At 47.3% G+C, this 24,007-nt stretch overlaps 1 protein-coding gene and 1 long non-coding RNA gene across 5 annotated transcripts in view; one reads left to right on the top strand and one right to left on the bottom strand.

The window, feature by feature from the left end:
- LOC112834289 (uncharacterized) overlaps positions 1–7,432 on the top strand; it is a 32,928-nt gene extending 25,496 nt beyond the window's left edge. Inside the window, exons 2-3 of the long non-coding RNA XR_012380910.1 lie at positions 6,850–6,925; positions 7,203–7,432. This is a non-coding gene — a long non-coding RNA (uncharacterized lncRNA). The remainder of the gene's footprint in view (positions 1–6,849; positions 6,926–7,202) is intronic.
- Positions 1–24,007, bottom strand: part of FLNB (filamin B) — a 145,201-nt gene that overhangs the window by 86,565 nt on the left and 34,629 nt on the right. For all 4 annotated transcript variants that reach the window (XM_025885762.2, XM_073901412.1, XM_025885759.2 and 1 more), the window contains exon 2: positions 49–297. In XM_025885762.2, the coding sequence (XP_025741547.2) occupies positions 49–297 (249 nt within the window). The remainder of the gene's footprint in view (positions 1–48; positions 298–24,007) is intronic.

Below are 24,007 nucleotides of genomic sequence, written 5' to 3'. Positions count from 1 at the left end.
ATAAACCCCCGTCCTGAAGAGATGGCTTCGGCAGCCGTGGACACTTACCTGGAGCACAGCTGTCTACCAAGGCCCCCAGAGCCTTTCCATCTTGCCAGTTCTGGTTAAAGTTGGTGATGGGCAAGTAAGGGATCTTGTTCTGAATCCATCCCAGCAGCCTCTGCTTCGGAGTCTGCTTCTTGGCATCATCATCCCCTTCATCCTCCCACACGGGCATGGAGATGGAGTAGTGGAGGATCAGTGTCCACACCAGGCCCAAGATGAGCTTCAGGTTCCCATCCACGATGGCTTTGCTATCTGGGGAGAGAGGCACAGGCTTGAGCGGGCACATTCCCCTGGGTTGCTAAGGAATCTTCATCTGTTGGAGAACCACACAGAACCATTCCAAGAGGGAAAGGATGTCATGTTAGAATTTGCTTCAGAAAACGTGAGGATGAGAACAGATGAAACAAGGTTCCAAAATGTTTACCAGTCTCATTAGATCATGAGTACATGAAAATGCATTAGACTTTTATTCTCTCCTTTTGCACAAGTTTGAAATTTCCCATAATAAAAAGAGCTTCTAAATGTTAAAGAAATCGTTTCAGAAATACAAAAAGGGGCAGCTGAATTCCAGAGACAACCACCTGCCAACTTGATAGTATGTGATCTACCAGGTTATACGTGCATATATATGTGTGTATGTGTTTGCTGCCCTGAATTTATATCATACTATACAATGGGTCTTGAAATTTTTCTTTTCACTAATTGTTATGTCCCAGATATCTTTTCTCTATAAAAAGTTGTTTCTGTTTACACTCCCATCTACAGGTTTAAGAGGCCAGTTTCCCCTCAAATCTCATCATCACTGGGTGTTATCAATCATTTTCATCTCTGTTCTTCTCACAATCAGTCATTGATAAGATAAAGCCCTAATAGTTAAGCTAATCCAGCCACGGGAAAATCTCTGTTGCCAGGAGCATGAGTGACTGAACCATGGTTATGGCTCCTTTCTAGGCTACTCCCAGCTTGACAGATCATGCAAACCCAGGCCCCTTCTAGGGATCTAGGAATCTCACTCCTGCTGGTTTCTACCTTCCACTCCCTTGGCTTCTCTGTGGCCCTCTGTCCTCTGTCCTCTTTCCAACCTCTACCTACATCCATCAAAATCCAAACATTATCAACAAAATCTCCTCTCTATCTCATTCTCTCTTCCTCTACCCCCCACACTTCCCCTATCTATCCCATCTCTCTGTCCCTCTCTCTCCCCTCTACCTCCTCCCATATACTTCCCCTCCTATCTATTCACCCACCACCCCCTCAACTTCCTCCACCCTCTCCCCACCAAACTCCCCTGTTGAACGCCCCCATTCTACCAGGACCCCAAACTGAAAATGTTAGAGCCATCTTGGACTGCTCCTTCAAACCCCAGGTTGTCGTTTCTATAACACATCAATCCCCTCTCTACCTACATCTCTTGGCAAATCCTTTTCTCTACTTTCCCAGTAAATATGTGCCTCCCCACCCCCAGAGTCCTCAACAGCCATGAAGCTGAACCCTGCTCACATAACCTGAGAACTATCCTTCTGGTCATGGGACGCCTGGGTGGCAAAGTCAGTTAAGCATCTGCCTTCAGCTCAGGTCATGATCCTAGGGTCCTGGGATCAAGCTCCACATGGGGCTCCTTGCTCAGTGGGGGGCCTGCTTCTCCCTCTCCCTGCTGCTCCCCTTACTTGTGCTCTCTCTCTCTCTCTGACGAATAAATAAATAAAATCTTAAAAAATAAGAACTATCTTTCTGGTTGGTACCTCTGTGCTTCCAAAGTCACCAATGGTCCCAAATGCCCACAGTCAAACTCCTTATAGACATACAGCACCCTCAGAACCCCCAAAGCCAGCCCGCTTTTTCACCCCTGTCAGCTCCTCCTGCCAGAGTTCACACTGCAGACTCAGAGACACCTCATTCCTGGACCACATCCTGCTTTGAACCCCTTGGACCTCTCCATGTGTTCCGTATTCCCTTTGATGGGAAGACCCTTCACCCCATCCTCCTGTGGGACAAACCCGGGCTCCTAAGTCAAGGGCCAGATCTAACAGCTGGTGGCGCTTCGCTCCCACCAGCATGTGTGTGACTGTGCCAGGGCCCACTCAAGACAAAAACCAAGCCTCCGAGCCCCCACTGCAAGGCTACGAGCACCTGCTAGGGAGTAACTGAGCCTCTGCCATCTTGGAGCTCCCTTTACCATGTCCCACCCACCCATCCACCACAAACCACCTAAATGTCAGTTAAACACACGCAGGATTGCACTTAATGAAACCCAACTACACCCACATGAGAAATATACACACATGCTAATAAGGAATAAATGGCATGCCACTTAAAACCGAAAAGGTGGAGGCTTTTCTTTCCTTTTTTTTTTTTTTAATTAACCTGTTTATTGTTAGTCCTCTTATAAGAAAAGATCCTCTTAACAGGGCACCCCCAAACCCACAAAAACCAAAGGTACCTTTATGGTTGCAGATTTAGTCATAATAAAACTTGATCATGTAAAACTATGCAGAGTAAAGATTATCATGAACTGGCTGGTAAGACACTCTAGATTTGAGCAATCCTCAAAGATAAGGTGCCCAAAGATTTTCTATGTAATGAATTGTATAAATAACTTTGAAGCAGGACAGTCCATGTAACTCACAGGGCCCAGCAACAAATGAAAGTACAAGACTCCTTGTCCAAAAAGTATTACGAATTTCAGGACAGCAGCAGCAGAGCATTAAACCAAGCACAGAAGCCTTCTCAGGGCAGGGTCCTGTACCGTAGGACCATGAAGCCACCTCTGTTTCTGAGGTCCTGTGGTCAATGAAGCAGCAATCAGCTACACAAAACACTTGACCATGCACAGAACTTGGACATCCAAGGAATTCATCCCACCAGACCGTATATATGTTTCTCCAGGTGACAGCCCTTGACCGTGATGGAATTTTTGTGATTAGATGTCCTGTTATAAAGTTGTCTTTGAAGTGCTACTAATTACTGAGTTACTATCTACCAGTCGTAAGAAATTCCAGGTCAAACAATTTTCCATGCCAGTTTCCTTTATTCAAACTACAGGAAGAACAAGTCCTCAGAAGCGTGGGGGGAGGGGGCAGGAAGGATGGAAAGTATGTGTACACTTATCGTTAGTCAGGGTACCAGTGGTGGACCACGTAGGGTCTGGTCTTGCACCAGGCAGGATCTGAACGGGACACAAAGTCTCATCCAGCCACAAGCATCAGACTGCAGAGTTCAACTTTCCTGAGTTATGTGTTAAATGCTTTTCAAACGCAAACTTGCAGATCTGATCCATAAATCAAAACATGAAACCAGTTTGCTCTATTTTTACCCAGCTTACACATGTTGGTCTAAAGGAATGAGAAAGGAGTCTTTTTTGAAAAAGATTTGGGGGGGAAATATGACCCAGTAAAAATCTGAGCCAAATGTATGAAAAACACAATGCCCAGAACTTCTGTTTCCAATGAATTCAAGGTGGGTGTCCAAACGGGAAAGCCCCCATTAAGGTCTCATTGGGATAAACGATACTTTTGTTCTGCTATTCTAAGAAGCTGGAGAAAGAACAGTCCTCGCTCCAAAAGTGATTTTGACAGGTGAAGGTTCAAATGCTTTACCGAACTCTTGGAACAATAAAAAGATGGCAGCTTGCCCAAAAAGGTCTCCCCCTTTCCCACCCACATGAAACAGGAGACTCCCAGTGCCTTGAAAATGAAATGCTACAGAGCATCACAATGTCGATGTCTGACCATCAAAGCAAGACTACGGGGTTTTCAAATGTGAGTGTGCTCTGTGATGTTTATGTCGAGTATAAACAGGGAACAGAAATGTTAACAGGAGAAATGGCCAGGTCAGCTGGAAGCCTCTCTGGCAGGATTCCACCTCCTTGAGAGCCTCTTTCTGGAATAAAATAAGCCAACGCCCTCCATGCCTGCTAGACCTCCTAGAATCTGCTTACATTGTCCGTGGGTTGGAATCTGGCCACAGGTCTCTCCTCCCCAGATCCAACCAATCCCAATTCCCATGGAACTGGGCCTGGCTCCGGACAGCACTGACCCGCAAACCACACACCCCCTCTGGAACTACTTAAAATCACCCAGCAATGCTTCCAAGTGAGGGCCACAACCTTTTTTTTTTTTTTTTTTTTAATAGCTAGAAAGTTAATTTGAGCTACTGCAAATTCCAGGATGGAATGTTTTCACATCACTTCTGTATACCGGTTCCCCAGGACTCCCTGAGCAACAATCGGGAATGGGCAACATTTACAGGGGAGGAAACCAGCTATTTTTAGGCAATCTTTGGAAGCATCATGGAAACATCTACTGTGTAGACAAGCTCTTCTGAGGAAGGGAGATGTGATCTTTCCCTCTCTCCTATCAGGAGGGCAGGATCCATGCAACCGCCTGCGTGCGCACCATTCACTGTGCAGACCTCCCGCCATATTACTGAGGGCGGCATGGTGGGGGGCCGGGGGGAGGGGCCTGAGCGAACACCATCCCACAGTTCTGCTCTCCTGAGTAAGAACAACAGCTCATCCATTAGCCACAATGCAGCAGCTCACTGCTAGGTGAGAAACAGCCAACACGGGACTACAGGAATCAAGGAGACGTAGAAGTTTCAGAAAAGCTCCTTCTCGTATGCTCAGGGAAAACCACCCAGGCCATGCTCCAACTATGATTTGGTCATCTGGAGAGGAGTCGGCCACACACTCTGTTCCCCACCCTCTCATCTCTATTACCCTCTGAGAGGCAGTGGGGCACAACGGTTTCAAGTACAGGCTCTAGAACCGGCAGGTCAACTAGACATGTCACTTTGAACAGTCCATCCATTGTCTCTGGGCTTTCTGTTTCCTCGTTTACCAAATGTAAATGGTCACAGTCAACACCTTCACGGGGCTGTTGGTAAGGAGTAGGTGAGTTACAGAACACACCAAGAGTTGAGAGCAATGCCAAGTACAGGGCAGACGCTGAATATTACCTCCCTCCCCTTTCTTACTCATTCACCTCATACCTGAATAACTGCTATGTGCCCAACACACCTCCCCAGAGCCAGAAGCCCAGAAGCTATAATCCCAGGTTTGTCAATACGAAGGGAAAGACAGTACTTTGTGAACTAAGAGGAGGATGGGATGTTCCATGTGTCACTTCTCTGAGCGAAGCAATTCATTAGAAGGACTCTGAGGTCCTGATCTCCTGTTCTGGGAGAAGGCTGACCCGCACACTGCAGTGAACCCAGGACATGTGTGGTCGGCACCAGGGGTCACTTCTGTGCTGAGTACTTTAGGGAGACCCATATGGCCTGAGATCCTCAGACGGAAACCAAGAACCACCCAGGAACCCAACTACTGATCATTTATCAGACCTCCCTGAAAGAGAACACAGTATAAAAAGCAGCCCACAAGAGCCCGGGGTCTGGTCCCTTCTTGACTTCCCAACATCACACTGCCCGGGGGTTAACCTTGATCTCTGGCCTCCGCTGGCTTAGCCTGGAACTCTCTCCCCACCTCTCTTGACCTGGTTAACGCCTCTTCTATATCCAACTCTGCAACACCAGAATAGGTCTCTGGTGAAATGTGCCCTTCTCTTCTGATGAGACTACGGCTGCACCGAGATATTCACCTGCTGTGTCTGCCTCCTCTGCTCAAAGCATTGGCTCCACAAAGGCAGGAGCAGACTGTTCTGCTCCCCTAAGCATGGACACTTGGCTCTTTGGGGGACAGGCTGCCCCATGCATGGCTCCCCGGCCTCTCCTCTCTGGTGCTGAGACACAGAGCTGCCTCTCACTGAGTGGATTCAAAAGTCCACACACAGCGTTTCAGACAGAATGCCAACCTGCTCCGGATGGTGCCCACCTCTGCACCCCCAGCAGGCAACAGAACATGTGGCACAGGAAGACAGCAGGGGGTGTCACTAAGGCTCCGCAGGGGTGGGCTCGGCATCACCACACTGGCTGTAGAGCCCTGGCCAAGTGACCCGATCCCAGCGTGCCGCAGTGACTTTCCCTGGAAACTGCGGATAATGCTGGAGCAGGAGTGCAGAGCCACTGGGCGGCCTGCATGTGATAACACATCTCCAAAACTCAGAGCACCCCCCCAACACCCAGCTGTCGTTAAATGCTAGTATTATTACTATTATTCTTACCACCACTGACTTCAACATGTTTTTATCAACCCTGAGACGAAAAGAACAAGGGCAGAAGGGAAAAGTGAAGGCTTAGCCATTAAAGGAGGTGACCCGCATGTTTGCAGTGGGGTTTCCTGTCAGCCTTGACTGCTTGGGTGAGCCAACCAAAGTGGCCTCCTGTGCAGGGCTGCCCCAAGGGAACCCCACACTGCAGCACTCAGGTCACCTGGGCCCAGGACCCAGGTGGTGGAACTGGGGCTCCCTGGCCTCCCAGGGTGGCTTTACGCCTTCCCCCATCCTGCCTTCTTTCCCAGCCTGAATAAACTGCGGCTGAATTCTTGGCCTCAGCCATGCAAACAAGGGGACACCTCAACTAAAAGAAGGCAGTTTGCCACTGTCCTCAGTTTCTCAGCTGCCACCTGTCCCCGTGGCCACGATGAGGAGGACCATCTCAGTCCGCTGCCCAGAAGCGGGGTGCGTTTCTGAGAGCGTGACGGTCCTTCCATCCGTACAGCAGATGACAGACTATGTCCCTTGGCAGGACTATGAAGGGGTCAGGCTGGCTTCTCTCCTGCTCAGGGCTTCATCTAGGGCCTGAACCCATCCAAAGGCAAGACAGACTTACAACCAGGTGACTCACACTGCTGATGATTGAAGGGTACTGAGGTGAAGGCCACTAAAACCCTTCCTCCCCCTTCCCCAGGCATGCAGCTTCCAGCTGGATGGCTCTTCCCAGCCTCCCTTGCAGCTCAGCGGCATGGATGCTTCGCCAATGGATGGTGAGCACAGGAAGTGTGCTATCACTTCAGGGCCCTGGGTGGTGGCGGGCGGGAAGGGGGGAGGGTGCGGGGGCTGGGGGTGAGGTGCCTCCAAGCGCTCCCTCCTGCCAGCCAGAGCCCCTGACATGACGGTCCCTTAGCTTTGACCTACCCGAGGGGAGGCTAGGCAAGGTGACAGAAGGAACCTGGGTCCCAGAATAGGGTGCCCTGACAACTTAAAGACTGAAAAAAGTCACTGTATTTGTTTTGTTTTTCAATTTTTATCTCTTTGTTACAGCAGTTTAACTGTAACAAGACGATGTTCTGGGCCTTGAAGTCCTGAAGTCACATGGGCCTATTTCTATTGGCAAGATAAAATACAGATCACAATAAAATAAGGGTGGATTGGGGCACTCAGGTCGGGGGATTTCCTATCCTTTTTCTTACTCAGGAACTCTCAAGGATGACAAAGGAGCTGTCTGAGTTAACAACTTTTACACCTCACTATGTCAGGGTTCAGTTAATAAAGAGTCCATGTGCAAGGCCTTTTTATGTTAGTAATTTTTCAAGAGATGACACGATAGACCAGGGGTGGATGGCAAATGGCATTGGCATATGAGGTGAAGACCCTTTCACTGTGTTAAGAAAGATTCTGAGGCCCTATCTGGGGTCAGCAGGCAAGAAAATCAATAACCAGTGTCTGCCATGAACAGGCACAGGGAATGGAGGCTTGGCAAGGTAGAATTGTGCAGATAAGCCATGCCTGCCCTGGGCACAGCATGGGGAGCAGTGGCTGGTATTTCTCTGCAACAGAATTGAGTAAATATTGCCAGACCCCAGATTTGAGATTTCTACTATAGGCCCAAAACACATTCCTTTTGCATAACCTCAGACTTCAAATTTCCTGCTTTGCCAACTATTCCTTCTGTTTTCTCTCACTTGCTGGACAACTTTTCCCTGGAATAATTGGAACAAATTATTTCATAAATACTTTATTTTTAGTTTGGTACATTGTTTTTGGTGGACATTCAGATCACAGATACGATGCTGCTGTCCTGCTTCCTAATTTATCCCAAACACTGGATTTTCTGGTTAAGAGGCATCCTTTATTTAAAAGGTGCATTTGCATCACCGAGTGGGCTTCCAAATGCCACTTTTTTAAAAAAGTTCTTATCGCTTCTGGGAATTACTTTCTATCCAGCGACAAAGTCACACTGGACTAAATGAGATAGGTATATGAACAGGCCTAGAACTTACTAAGTCCCTTCCAGCTAGTATTATTGGGATAGCCTTAAAAAGTTAGAACAAGAATTCTAGCCTTGTAGGAAAGACACTCCAAAATGGTCAAAGCAATGTATTCTACACTAGGTTTTTGATTTCGAAGTCACAGGTCTCCTAAGTGAGTGGTAGGATGAGGGCCCCAGGGACCCCTGAGCCTGAGCAGGGAGAGGAGGAGCCCAGAGTCCAGCCACTGGGAGGCACCAGGAAACCCCAGTGTGAGCTCAGAAGTTCTCAGCACGGCCCTCACTCATCGCTTCCAGCCACCACGACTGGGAGAACATGCCCAGCTGAAATAATAAACGCTGGCTGTGAACGGAGGTCTTGGTCACCTTTTGACTCCAGCTCAGGCTCACCTGAAACCCAGTCCCCCAGCTCAGCCTGTCACGTGGCAAGACCCCCCTCACCTGAAACGCAGCTCATGGCCCACCCCGTCCACGCAAGCCCAGCCCATAGGGTAACCCTTTGAGAAAGAGCGCGAGGGCAGGAGCAACCATGCTGGGAAAGACTCCTTAAGCCCCTCTCCTCTTGACATCAATGGCAGCTACACTCTAACAGCAGGTCCCTCTCTTCCAGACCTGCCCCCTGGGCCTGGCCCTGTGCCACATGCATCACCTCCCATAACCCTCCCTGTGACCCGATGAGGGTCGCTTTTATGGTTAATCTCATTTTACAGATGAGATGACAGAGGTCCATAGAGGCACTGGCCAAAAGTAACACAGAGGGAGAACCTAATTTAAACCCAGTTCTCAGACACTGGGGAGGGTATGTGCTATGGTGAGTGCTGTGAAGTATGTAAGACTGATGAATCACAGACCTGTACCCCTGAAACAAATAATACATTATACGTTAATAAAAAAAAAAAAAAGATTACATACACACACACACACAAATAAAAATTAAAAAAATAAAATAAAATAAACCCAGTTCTCTCTGCTGTCCGAGCGCAATCCTCCCTACTTCTCTGAACGCACATTATGTCACAACTGCTGTATTCGCTGAGCACAATAGGACACACATTTCACAGATGAGGAGACTGAGTACCAGGAAGGGACACACCCTCGGGACCCACGGCCCATTAGCGGTGTGCTTGGGAGGTGGAACCCAGGCAGGGCCTCTGACCCTGAACTGCCCCAGTCATTCCCACGGTCGCTAAACGTCAAAGTTCTGGCACAAAAATGTGGACAGACAGCACAGAAAGTGACAGCACCAGGCCTGGGCGGTGCGAGCAGGAGTCAGACATGGATTATTTTAGTCCCCGTGTCTCAGTCATGACTCAGCCTGTACTACACCCTAGGAACTGGGGATTCCAATGTCCCAGCATCTGGGAGGTCCGCCATGCATGCCCTACTTCTCAGCATGGGAAGTCAGGGAGGATGGCAGAAGACACAGCTCTGCCCTCACTTCTCCCAAACCTATTCAACTGTAGTTTCCCTGGAAAACAGAAATTAAGGCCACTTCCATACGTGAAAGCTCAATTTTGTTCTATTCATCTATTCTCGTACCCAACAAATACTTCCTGCCTACTAAATGCCAGGACCTGTGCTGGCTACAAATTATATTTTTACCTAAGACAATAAGTTAATTTGGCTTTAAAATACTCCACAAAGAGATGACAACATTATTATAATGAAAACCATCCAGCCCCCCTCCACCTGCCCCCAACCCCTGCAACCTTGCCCCAGGGCAAGACATTGAAGACCTTTTGAGAAAAAAAAGAAAAAATTTTCTTTTTTTTTTGCCTTTTGTCTCTCAGGCTAAGCCATGTTTCCTGGGGTCGGTTTTTTTTTTCCTTTTATAATTAAGAGTAAAAGGTAAAAAATAATAATGCTGATGCAAACATGTAGAAGTTGAGCCTTGTTACAAAAAAAATCAAGGTTGTTTCCTTGGTTTGAAAGGGAAGAAATCAGTTTGCATCCCCCCTTTACCCCCCACCCCCACAGCTCACCTCATGTTACAACTCATATTAAGCCTGTTCTAGAAATGGCAACCTGCCCAAAGATTGTGAAGTCATAAAAAGAATAAAACTCCCAACTTAAAGTCTTGAATAGGAACCAAGCTGAGGGAAATTCCAAATAATTTATAACCGCTGGCTCCCATCATTACCCAAGGAAAAGGATGAGGCTGGAAGAAAAGAGATTCTCAAAGGACAGATACTGGGAGGGGCTTTACCTGTATGGACACTTTTCAGACAGTTTTCCCACTATCGAATTTGTACCTCCAAATCTGAATCTTCCACCCAGAATGAAATGAGGAGACCTCCGGGCACATGTACCACCCAGCCACAACAGAGTCCGCTCAGCCCAGACACTGGGCTCCTCCCTGTGGGAACGGCACACCACCAACATCCCCAGATAAAGAACATGGGTGTGGGGGCAGAACTGAAACCACTCAGACACAGGGGAGCTCCCTTGCTAAAATAATTGCTAGCCAAGTAAGCCAGGGGCCAGGGACACACAGTTGGTCAGTCATGGGGGCAGTCAGGGTTCAGGGGAGCCTGGTTTCCCTCCCAGCCTGGCTAGTGAGTGACCGTGGGACTGCAGTGGGTCACCTGGAAGCTGAGAGTCAGAACTGAACTCACCATGTCAAGCACTTGTCAGATAATACAGTAAATCAGGCAGTGTTCTGCCTTTTGAGGGACCCACCATATCAGCAGAGACCAGGACAGCTACTATTATTGTTACTGTAACATTATAAACACACACAAGTTCAAGGACTCACAGTGCCCCATTAATATCATGAAAGATTCAATGCCATTCAATTCTGGTTCAAGACTGCTCAGAGCCAAAGGCCCCAAAACTGTGCCTTCCAACACAGGCGAGCATTCCATCTGCTAACGACCACAAGAGCCAGCCCCCATCAGGGACCCGGGATTAAGGCTGATAGAATCAAGATGTTCTCTGCTCAGTGAGCTGCCTGAATGAACTGGCAGTTTGCTAAAATCTGCAGGCCACCCCAACTCCTCCAGCAGATTCCTGAGCAGTCTGCAGGGGCCAGCCCGAGCCACTGTTGACAGAAAATTAAATGCAAGGTCAATAAATTCAATGTGAAGCACAAAGTATTCAAGAAAGTTCCCTAACAGGATTCCTTTCTCTAATGGGGGAGGGGGAGCTTTGGATACTAAAATGATCTTTAACCATTTGAAAGCACTGCATTACCATCATATAATGAGGGAGTAAAACTGAAAACAACCTAAGTGCCTCCCCACGAATAAATGGTTAAAGAAACTTTACAGAACATTCAAGCAAGAGAATAACAGGCCTCTGTGAAAAGAATGAGAAAGATACCTTTGTTCCAATAGGGACAGGCCTTCGTGATATATTAAGGGAACAGGACCATTTGTAGTAAAGTATAGAACGTGCAATTCTGTTCTGGAAAAGGCATGACTCTGCATCTGAACAGAAAAATCTGGAAGCATGCACACCCAACTGTGTTCACGGGCTCTCCCTGGGAAGAAGACTTGGGGTGATTGCAAAAGATGAACTTTCTCTTTTTTTGTTGTGACATGCTCCCATGTTGTCTGAATTTCTTTTCTCAGTTTAAGTTACATGTGTTACTTTTATAATAAACTGTGACACACACCCCCTCCCAAAAGAAAGAAACAGTATACGTGACGTGACGGAACTCTTCATTGAACAAAACTGCCTGTTGGCATCTAGAGGCACTGATGTGGGAAAACTGACAGGTTTTCTCAAATTATGGAAGCGTGGTGTGCAGTAGGTTCGCATATGAGTAACGGGGTGGCCAGGGAATGGCATCATTGCCATCAGATATGCACAGAATGCCTCTAGAAAAGACAAGACACTGTTCACCAACTGCATTTGTTTCTGGGTAGAGGAATAGGGAATGGGGGTGAGGGGGAGTGCAAGGGAGGGAGTTTTTTTTCACACTGCGTATGATTCTCACTATGTTTGATGTCCCCTGTCAACAAGGAACCAACATATCCGTGGAGGCCTTGCAGGATGGGGCCGATGTCCTTCTGGTGACCACTTCTGCTCAGTTGTCACACAGGGGCCATCCAAATGCCTTCCCGGTCCTCAGCCACACACACACTCTCCTGGACAAATGTCTCCCTGCCTCAGGAGATGGCCTCTGCCATTTCCAAACAGCTTGCCAGAGGAGTGGAAGATGTTCAAGATTACCTTGTGAGAAGATGGTCTGGTTGCCTCTGGTCATGCTTATCAAGCCAACCAAAAAAAAAAAAAATCAACTATCCACCTTCCTGATCCCTTCCTACCTTGTTCCCTGGCACCCTGAGAGTATCCTCCCCATGACACAGGGGCCCAGCGCTCAGTTATATGTGAAGACCGAGGGCCCAGGCCCAGTGCAATGACCCCACTGGATGCTCATTGCTGCTTTGGGAGGGACCCCTGTTAGTCCTATTTTCCAGATTAAAAAACTGAGAAGCAGATAAATGGAGCCCAAAGCAACACAGCTCATAAGTGGTGGAGTGGGATTTGAATCTAGGCCATCCAGCTCCAGAATCCGCTGTAAACCATTCCACCTGGAGACCAGGATGGGGCTGCAAGGGAAGAGGCTCATACACAAATGTAATACAATTACAAAGGCTTTCTAAACTGGCAAAAGCTGAGGAGGAAGTCAACGCTGAGGGTTAACAACATCCTTCTAAAGGAGATTTATCGCTGTGCCCCTGAACTTTGTCCCACTATAATCGGCCCCGGCAGTAAAATAAACAGACCAGGCACAGAGCAGGGCAGCTTCTCTGCTAAAATGGGAACAAGTTCCAACATCCCTGAGGCACAAGCGAGTGACACACACCGAATATCGAAGGCCCCACCTAGCCACAGCTGCCGGTGACTGAAGACGCACGGCCCTCGGCCAAGCGTCTTCAGTACCACTTCGTTATCTAAAGTCTCCTGCACTTGAGCTGGAAGCCACTTCCTGGCTCAGCAAAACACCAGCTATGCTAAACTTGGCCTTGAGGAAGATTTGTCCCTCTGGCCGCATTCACAAACCTGGTCCTAACTTAGACCATTTACCAGGGGTTGTTTTCCTTAAATCAATTCACATTTTCTTTTTCCCTCAGCCTAGTTTATTTATGTATGTGTGTATACACACACACACGCGCCGCGCGTGCGCGCAAAATTTATATATACATATATATAAATTATACACACACACATATACATGAATGGTGCCCCAGTCACTTTATTTTTAAGCTACATGTGAAAATACATAACAGTTACAATTTATAAATGAAGGTTGTGTAACACCTATCATCTTGTGTACCATAGCTTCGAAAAGACTGCACTAGACATTAGCTGGTTTTCCAGGACAAACTGCTCCTGTGGTCAAATAAGCTGGGGTTATATGGAACTGAACAATTTTAAACTGCTGCAGGACTTCTCAGAGCCTTTAATATGCAAATGCACACTGACAATCTCTGAGAGCACTAGGGTCCCCACAGCATTTCCCACCTTCACTGGATTAGGGAACTTTTTTTTTATTTGCTCTCAAAGGACTCTAATAGTGTCCAGAAGATACTTCGGGTAATTATACCTTAAATTGCCCTTTAGATCTTCTACAAACCCTTTTCCTGAACACTGCCATAGGTTTGGAGATTATGTTTTATAAAACTGGTAGATGTGGGTGGCAAGGGGCACAAAAAGCAGATGACAGGAAATAAGTTATTGAAGCTTTCTCTGATCTACAACTATTTCGGTGGCAGTGATAACAAATCTAGAACCTTGTTACTTGTAATCAATGAATTTTGCAGATAAAGGGTAATAAAAGCAGGTTCTCACAACATTGCGTCTAGTGAAGGGGGCTAAAGGGAAGCACACCCCTTAACCACGATGTTTATGAAATTCTGGTGATAACCAACTCACTTAAAAAAAACACACTAAGAGGGGTGCCTGGGTGGCTCAGTCGTTAAGCGTCTGCCTTCGGCTCAGGTCACAGTCCCAGGGTCCTGGGATCGAGCCCCTCATCGAGCCCCTCATCAGGCTCCCTGCTCAGCGGGGAGCCTGCTTCTCCTTCTCCCACACTCCCCCCGCTTGTGTTCCCTCTCTCACTTTGTCTCTCTCTGTCAAATAAATAAAATCTTTAAAAAAAAAACACACACACACTAAGAAACAGCTTATTGTTCCAGTGCAAACTGTAATTCTTAAACATGGGTCATGATTTAGAGGAATCGAGGCCAAAAGCAGCCTCCTCCTTTCTGGGTTTGCTTGAGAGCTTCTAATGTTAAAATCTTCATCCGCAGACAATGTATTGCCAAGTGGGAAGAGTCAGAGATGAAACCTGGTAATTTGGACCACCGCTTAATACAGTAGAACGAGGGGCATTGTCCTGATGGGAGCTATTGCAATATCAAATTATGTGAACAGGGGAAAATTTCCAGAAGCTCCATCCCATGACCACTTAGCTCTAAACTTCCTGTAATGGGGGTGTGGGAGTGTAAAAGTTAGTAAAAATTATTTATGTAATAACTGAAACATATCCATGTAGCATTCCTAGTGCTATGTAAGGATGAAATACTCATAAGCATACCAATAGAACAATGAGCCACACAGCTTGAGTGCTAATTAAATCCACTCTCTAAGCTTCTGTGCCTGCTGCATCAGAATCTGAGATTCAGTCAACTGTAATCCAAGCATTCTACAGACAGGGAGCAGGCTCTGTCTCTAGCACCATTGTGATTCTAGTACCTGGCATGATGCTGATCACGTAGGAAAAAGGAGAAAAGCAAAAGGGAGCGGGGAAGGGGGGGAACCACTGCCAACTACGACCCGACCAACAGCTATCCACTCATCAATACACCTACCAACGAACAATCAACCAGACAAGCTGACCAGATAACCAGTAGTCCACAGACCTACCAAACCACCACCCACTTAGCCAACCAACTACCAAACCCGAGTGGACTCATCCTTGACCACCCTCTCCCACCAAATCCTTTCCTTCCCCCAGTCCTACTGGCCACCTCTAAATTAATCCCCAGCCCAGCAGCCCTCGGCTAATGGCAGGCTCCCTTCACTGGCCACAGATCAGGAGCTCTTCTTGACTCTTCCCAAATCTTTCCATGGGCCCCAGCAGGGCCACCCCATAGCCCTGAGGCACAGCTCCTTCTCAGGGACATGCAAAACAATTTGAAAGTTGGGGGACTGGGGGAGGAATGGGTTCCAAAACAAAAAAATTAAAAGAAAGTGAGGTTAATAAATGTTTTATTAAATGCCTGCATTTAGCATTGTGTCTTCCTCACTATTGCGATCTATGGTTGACATGTACAGAGATTTCATTACATGTGAAAATAACTTATGGGTTCATTTTCTCACATCCCAAGAATTCCAAAGTACACATTATAATTGCTGAGAAATCAATCAATCGTAAAATAAAGGAGTCATGGCAAAATAATAGAACACAAGTATAAATTTAAAAAAGCGAAAGTATTTTTTTTAATCTTTCAAATTATTCTACGACAACACATGCACAAAACACATCCTTTTTTTAGTATGAGATGGGTGTGTTTTATTGTATTTGATAGGATAGGCTCAGGGTCTAAGGTCGTAAAACACCCCAGGATGCGGTATGAAGTGTGAACTCCCTAGCAGTGTCCCCGGGCTCCCACGGCTGGCCTCTGCCAGTGTCCCCAGCCGGCTGGCCCTCTGCATGCCTTGGCCTGTGCTCTCACTGCTGGCAGAACCCCGGGCTGCTCCCCCTATTCGGAATGCCCTCCTTTCCCGCCTCTCACTCCGTGGCTTTCTTAGCCACCCTTCAAGATCCAGCCTTCTGGGATACATTCCCTTTCTCCTTGGCATCATGCTTTCTGGTATCTAAAGACCATCTCACAGAGGAGACAAAAGTGGGACTTCCCACATGATCTCACCAGGAAGCCAAATGTCCAGGAGAGTTAGCAAGATAAGAGACCATCCTCAATGACATCGCAGCCTCCTTCCGAGGGACTGTCTACGTCAGGGACTCTTGCAGGGGAAGGCAGGGCGGGGGGGCGGGGGAGACTATGAGCTTGAACAGGAAAAAAGTGAAGTTGTTGTCTTTGGTACCTCTAACTAAAAGGTAGCATATTGTTCCATTATGAATGTACACCATGCAGCACCTGTGGTTTTGTCACCAGCAAAATCAGATCTTTTCCCATCACATTATAGTGTTGGCAATATCTCAAAATATCCTGCATGCTCATCACTACATCAAAATCATGGCAGTTATTGGACTAGTTGCTAGATCTTATTAAACACCTAAATACATATGTACATGTATTACTATATCCAAAAATTTATTTCTGATAAATGTATTTCAATATAACTAGTTTCCTTTGTAAACCCATGTACATGATTTTATGCATAAAGAGAAGAGTGCAGTCTTCAGGGAGTCAGTGGGGTCCAAGACACACTAAGAATCCCGGCTCTGGGCTGCCTGGCTAGCTCAGTCAGTAAAGCAGGCAACTCTTGATCTCGGGGTTGTGAGTTTGAGCCCTACGTTGAGTGCAGAGGTTACTTAAAAAGTAAAATCTTAAAAAAAAAAAAAAAAAATCCTGGCTCCAGTTAATTAATTTTTAGAACCGAGAAATAAAAGGACTTCAGCAATGGATGTTTGTTAAATGGGCCACAGATCAGTGAAACTGCACCTGCCAGGACATGGTGTTGTCATCTCTCATGGGGACCCTAGGGGGTCACTGCGATTAGGTCTCCCAACCAATATGGCCTATCCACCATCACTGAGTTATCCTCTCAGGCCATAAATACAATCATTTATGTTACTCCCAGCAGAAACACCTTCTGTTGCTCCCTATGGTCTGTGGCAGGGGTCAGCAAACATTCTCTGTAAAGGTCCATATAGCAAGTATTTTTGGGTTTACAGGTCATATGGTCCATGTTGCAACTATTTAACCCTATTGTTGTGAGAAAGTAGCTACAGGCAATATGTAAATGAGTGGGTGTGGCCTGTGTCTCAGTAAAACTTTATTTACAAAAACAGGCAGAGGGCCAGATTTGGCATCACTGTCTGATATAACTATCTATGATGATGGAAATGTTTTATATGTACACTATCCAATTTGGTAGCCACAAGCCATATTACTGAGCACTTGCCATGCGGGTAGTATGACTAAGATGCTAAATGGTATCTTTTATTTAATTTTTTAATTAATTTAAATTTAGCCAACCACATGTGGCTGGTGGCTAGGTCGACGCAGTCAAACCCAAGCCTTTTTTCATCCCTTCTGAGGTTTTTCATAACCTGGCCAACATCACAACTGATGGTCCCAGCCTCAGCAAGTACTAAACACTGAGGCCAATCAGGGGGTGATATTCCAAGTGCTCTCACATTCCTGCATTCCCTTCCCACTCCTGGGCCCAAAAGTGGTTATGCAGGCCAGAACATACTGTCTCCTGAACTGCCCCTTTAAACTCCACTGTTCACCAACTTGTCACAGGCCTTCTGACACCCCAGATGAAAACTGTTGCTCTTCACGCCTCCCTGGGAGGCACTGTAAGAACCTTCTCCTACAAAACATGCCACGGTGACTTGTGCACGCATTCTCTGGCTTTTTTTTTTCCTTCGCTCTAAGATATCTGAAAGTGAAACCATGTCCCTAGCAGAGTGCCTTTATTACTCTTTTCTTTTTAAGATTTATTTATTTTAGAGTGAGAGCAAGAGAGAGCACAAGCAGGAGGGGCAGAGGAAGAGGGAGAGAGAATCTCAAGCAGACTCCACGCTGAGCATGGTGTGCCTGACGTGGGGCTCGATCTCATGACCCTGAGATCATGACCTGAGTCGAAACCAAGAGTCAGACGCCTAACCCACTGCGCCACCCAGGCGCCCCAGCACAGCACTTTTAAGGTTAAATAAGCACTCACTAAGTTTGTGAAATGAATACACTTTACTTATTTATTTATTTTTTATTTGACAGAGAGAGACACAGCGAGAGAGGGAACACCAGCAGGGGGAGTGGGGGAGGGAAGAAGCAGGCTTCCCGCTGAGCAGGGAGCCGGATGTGGGGGATGTGGGGCTCGGATCCCAGGACCCTGGGATCATGACCTGAGCCGAAGGCAGACGCTTAACGCCTGAGCCACCCAGGCGCCCCGAAATGAATACACTTTAATTAGAGCTAAATACTGAATACAAACTGTCTTTAAAAAATATTCTTTTTGAAATTAGTAGATTTACCCAAAACCTGTTTATCATATCTTTTTAAGGGCTGGAATCTAGATTAAAGTAAAAAGGCCCAGACAGAGTTCCAATCTGCAGTACAGAGGAATACTATCACTTGGTCAACATCCCATTCCACTACCACAAGATCCCACCCTCCTGAAACCTCCAGTTTTCCTCATCTGTAAAATGGGTTGACAGTGGGGCGCCTGGGTGGCTCAGTCGGTTTAGCGTCTGCCTGCGGCTCAGGTCACGGTCCTGGGGTCCTGGGATCGAGCCCCGCATCAGGAATCCCTGCTCAGCGGGGAGTCCGCTTCTCCCTCCGCCTGCCGCTCCCCCTGCTTGTGCGCTCTCTCTCTCTGACAAATAAATAACATCTTAAAAAAAAAAAAAAGGTTTAAAATGGGTTGACAGAGCCTACACCTGGCAGGACTGGAGAACATTTAGCACAGTGCTGAGAGACATAAATGGCTGCTTCCTGGCGGATACACTTCTGGAACACAGGGAGTGGAGGAGGCACACAAACCAGACTTAGCGGGGGCAGGAACACCAGGCTGACCACTGGATTCCTGCATCAGCCTTCCATATAGGTCTATCTCAAGGCAGGAAGGGCGTGGCCTTTACACAACAGCTGTGCTCCCTAACCTCCCCTGAGCTCACAGATCACACCACCGCGGAAAGCACTGGGGTGGGTCAGTGCACACCTGCAGCCCCAGCCAGCCCAGGAGCTATAAAGCTGTGTGCAGCCACTCTGGCTGATCTGATGACCATCCACCACCCCCATGAATGTTAGGCCACTGCACACAAAACAGTCTGGAAGCTGCAATTTTTGCAGCTTCTGGGGCTTCTCTGAACAGATAAGAAAATCCAGCCACGCCACTCATTATCCTGGTTTTTCTGACCCAAGGCCCCGTTTCCCCTCTTACTCAGCCGCCTTACTCACTGGGCTGGGTGCCAAATGATTGAGTCTTTGTTAACAATCAGATCCACCCTCAGGCAGGAGGAGGCGAGGCCACCTCTCGGAGGAAATTCAAAAGAGTGGGCTAGGGCTGTTTTAAACACAGTGAACAAAAATGGCTTCGAATTCCAGCAGCCCTGTCTGAAGAAGTTCTTAATTTGAAGGGATCTCCGCCACCTCTCATGTTGGTACTGATATATACGGAATGTTCTTTGCTGATCATCATCTACTTTTCTGAGTTATAAAATGTGCCATTCTAATCAATTTAAATTATATGCAAAATAGATGTAAAATCAATTGAGTCTCTTCCCCACGGACAGGCCAGGGTTGCTTTGCTGCTAGTGGTGGTCAGAACCTTGGTCCCACCTCAGGCTTGGCATACCCAACCTCCCTCTCAAGCCTCAATATCTCCGTTGCTCAGAGAAATCACTTGAGCTTCAGGGCGTCTGGGTGGCTCAGTCGGTTAAGCATCTGCCTTCAGCTCAGGTCATGATCCCGGGGTCCTGGGATCAAGACCCATGTCGGGCTCCCTGCTCAGTGGGGAGCCTGCCTCTCCCTCTCCCTCTGCCTGCCACTCCCCTTGGTTGTGCTCTCTCTCTCTCTCTCTGTCAAATAAATAATAAAATCTTAAAAAAAAAGAGAGAGAAAGAAAGAAATCACTTGAGCTTCAACCCTGGCTACACACTGGAATCATCTGAAAAGCTTAGAAAAAAAAAAAAGCAGTGGCTCTCCCCAAAAGAAAACAAAATGAGGATTTCTTCAGGGTGTGGCCAGGTATCAGTAATTTTTAAAGCTTTCAAGTTGGTTCTAAGGGTTTAGAATCACTGTCGACAACCAGACCCCATGTGAATCCTATCACCCCAAAACCCCCACCCAAGAGGCCAACCTTTTCCTTGACTGGGAATGGGCCTGAGGCAGACAGACCCCAAGAGAGGTGAACAGGGAAGGAGAAAGGAAAGTGAGTGCACCCAGGAAGTCAGGAACTCAGCACCCAAAGCTACTGCGTCAAGCCTCCTTTCTCACTACGTGATGAGCCACTTGTCTCAAAGCAATAAAGCCACATTCTAACAAAGACAAGGAGGATTCTGCCAGTCCCTTGGAATAAATGGGCTGCAGTGGTGAACAGAGGCCCAGAAAGGTCCTCTTCAGAACTGTGTTTCAACTTTTCTTTTTTTAAAGAACATCCGCTAATAATGGACGCTAACAGCAGACTAGAAGGGGGTTGCAGGAGTTGCTCACTGGAGAGGCTTTGCTCTTGGTTCCTGGGGCAACCCCAGGCACATCCGTTTTACAGAGGGATCAGAGAGATGGAGAGGATCCCAAAAGATGAATGGCCAGGCGTACTCAAAAGTGGTTCAGGCTCCACCCTTTTGATGACTTCCTCTACCATGCCCAGTCAACATCAGTCACCTCCTAAGTAACAGCTCAGGACCTGAGCGCCCAGGCTGCAACACTTCACATATGATAGGCACACATGGCATCCCACTTTACAGCTGCCCAAAGAGGGGCTTCAAGACACTCTGCTATCTGCCGAGGGCCACTGTACCAGTGGGTGGTGGAGCCCCAGGGGAGATGTGGAAGAAAAGGAGGCTCAGGAGGATCTGTCCCAGCCTTGCCATTATGCGAGCCAACCTGGAGACTCAGGAGCAATGCTTCCAAATTCTAACTAGACAAGAAAGCCAGATGGGATGGAGGCCAGACCTTCAGAATTGGAGCTCTGAGCCTCCCGCTTGCTCAACGGAAGTCTTCCTATCTGGTCAAGTGTGCCTGCCGTTAGCACTTCAGCTGGGCAGAAGTGCCCTGGGTAACTGCTTACATAGGACCTCCAGCAGGCCAGAGAAAACTGAACTGCAAAACCCAGCCCTGGATCAGAACCCTCACCCCTGGAGCCCATCTTTTCCCAGAAGGTTTTACAGGAAATCTCAAATAAAATTAAATGGCTTTATTTACCACGCTCAGCACCTGATTTAAGTCAGGTCCCCTTCCAGTCTGACAGCCTAGTCATGCACGATAAATTAGCCTTTAAAAATAAGAAAATTTAAAAGTTTGCTCTATTTCTTCCAACTCACGAGGTAAAAGAGGGTTTTTTGTGTGTCTATATCCAGACAACTTGACCCCTTTGCCCAGAGCGTGCCCTACCCCCATCCCCAAGAGGAGGGACCAGATGGTACCAAGTATGCACTTTCTAGAACTACTCTGAGCAGTACAATGAACACTTAGCACATCAGCCTCCCTTCCTCCCCAATGTAAGAGCCCCACTCAGAGCTGCAGTCCTGACACCACCTTTTACAGCTCCTGGAGTGTGCACCGAGAACAAGCCAATTTTTCCAGGGCATTGGGCCAACAGTATAATCACATGCCGCATTAGAAGCTTCTGGTTGTTCATCAGAACCCAGAAACTTGGCTGGGGGCTGCACGCCGCAGGAGACTCCATCAGGCTTCCTGTTGTAACAAATTCCTCCACACCCCACCTGTGAAAATCCATTTCCATTTATTACCAAAACTGGAGTCCTGTCTTTCGAGCTTTTTCCTGAGGCCTGGAAGCTGGCTTTTCCAGCTGATGATGTCACTGACAGGATTCTGACAATGGCTCCTGAGAGCCTAAACCTCTAGCTAATACCTAGCAAGAGCACATTCCTCACGGGTGAGGTCACAGTTAGCTAATTACTAATCTGGCTCCTACTCTGGCGTCCAAAGCCACAGCCCGATGAGATGCCACTCCAGTTCACCCCTAGGGCACCCCCTGAAACCACAAATAGCACCCCACAGCAAACACGAAAACCCCCACCAGGCCGGGGAATCTCCAGCTGCCAGATTTTTGCACATAAAATACAGGATATCGAGTTAAATATGAATTTAGAGCAACAGTAAATAATTGCGGAGTGTAAGTATATCCCATTTGATGACTTATAACAAGAGAGAACTGCCTGTCCCATTTGGAACATCCTTCTCCTAAAGTTATTCATTGTTTCTCTGAAATTCAAATTGAACTGCTTTCTCTGGCAACCTTGGAGGACCACAGGTGACTGACTCTCAACCCGTTCACTTTGGGGGACCGCTGAATTACATGTAGAAAAAATTAACCGCAAGAAATGAGGGGGCAGGGAAGAGGGAACACAAATCCAGAAGGATTCTGTACTCACACTGCTTCAACAAGTGTCCTTCCTCTACCTTAAAGATGTCAAAGCTAGAAAGGAGATGATGCATTTTGAATGTGGTTTATACAAGAAAATGCACGGGCCTCCGGGCAATGCACTGTCAGAAAAAAAAGTCCTCGTCCTACACAGGAAGATGCGTGATCAGCTACCACCCCTGGGTTCCATGCAGCAAGGTTCCATACCCTGGCATTGAGCAACAGTGCCAGGCATAGAGGAGAAACTCGGGTGATTTTTGTGGAATGAATCTCCCTGGTTAGGACTTTATTTCTAGAATAATAATGATGCTGAAAGTGGCCAGTGGTAATCCATTCACTACCACCCAGTCCAATTAGGTATATCAAGCACCGAACAGAGTAAACATGTAAAATTTAGTGATCTCATTTCTTAAAGGAATGCAGGAAAACCAAAACTTTACACACAGAATCTCTGATAATATGGGCTCGTACTTATTTGTTGAATAAATGCGGTAAATGTATCATTATAGGTTTTAAATTAAAATAGATTTAACCCGGGCACCTGGGTGGCTCAGTTGGTTGAGCGACTGCCTTCAGCTCAAGGTCATGATCCTGGAGTGCCGGGATCGAGTCCCGCGTCGGGCTCCCTGCTCGGAGGGGAGTCTGCTTCTCCCTCTGACCCTCTTCCCTCTCGTGCTCTCTATCTCTCATTCTCTCTCTCTCAGGTAAATAAATAAAATCTTTTTAAAAAAATCAAAAATCAAAATAAAATAAAATAGATTTAACCCTTTTAAGGGCTCGAAATTCCTTCAACATACATCATGCATTCAGGGTGTACCAGGCCACACACTGTTAATGTGTTAAACATTTCATGGGATTATCTCCTTTCATCCTTCCAACAAACCTATGAGGCCAAGACCCATTATTATCCCCATTTCACAGACAGGGAAAACCAGGGCTCAGACACTTGCCCAAGGCCACAGTGCTGGTGAAAGGTGGGGCTGGGACTTAGAACCAGGTCTTTCTGACTCTCCATGGGCTTTGGAGACTCTCCAGTCCTGGTCTTTCTACCTCTAGATCAGCACAGTGAGTGTTCTGGACCGATCTGTAAGACTGCCAAGCACCGCAACACTCATTGGTAAAGAACCCTCATTTGAAATCTCTCCTCTGCAGTTTCTTAGGGGCTGAGGGTTAGGTTAGGGGGAACATACCCTGGGGAACACCAAGCCCACCGAGGACACGTTTGCCAGTGGCTCCCACTCAAATACTCCTTTCTTGGCCACCCAACTCTGTATGTCAATCAAAAAGAATAGCTTCTAACAGGTTAAGAATTGCCTGCCCAGTTTAGAAGAGGGATTTTCTGAAATCTGTGAGATATTTAAGAATCCCAATTGTGGGGGCGCCTGGGTGGCTCAGCTGGTTAAGCGTCTGTCTTCGGCTCAGGTCATGATCCCAGGGTTCTGGGATCGAGTCCCGTGTCAGGCTCCTTGCTCAGCAGGGAGCCTGTTTCTCCCTCTCCCTCTGCAGTTCCCCCTGCTTGTGCATTCTCGCTCTCTCTTTCTGTCAAATATATAAATGAAAAATCTTTAGGGCGCCTGGGTGGCTCAGTTGGTTAAGCGACTGCCTT

Source organism: Callorhinus ursinus, unplaced genomic scaffold, assembly GCF_003265705.2.
Source record: "Callorhinus ursinus isolate GAN/ISIS: 27379988/994484 unplaced genomic scaffold, GSC_fseal_2.0 scaffold15, whole genome shotgun sequence".
Classification (NCBI taxonomy): Eukaryota; Metazoa; Chordata; class Mammalia; order Carnivora; family Otariidae; genus Callorhinus; species Callorhinus ursinus.
The sequence above is the reverse complement of the archived record's forward strand: the minus strand, read 5'-3'. Positions and strand labels throughout refer to the sequence as shown.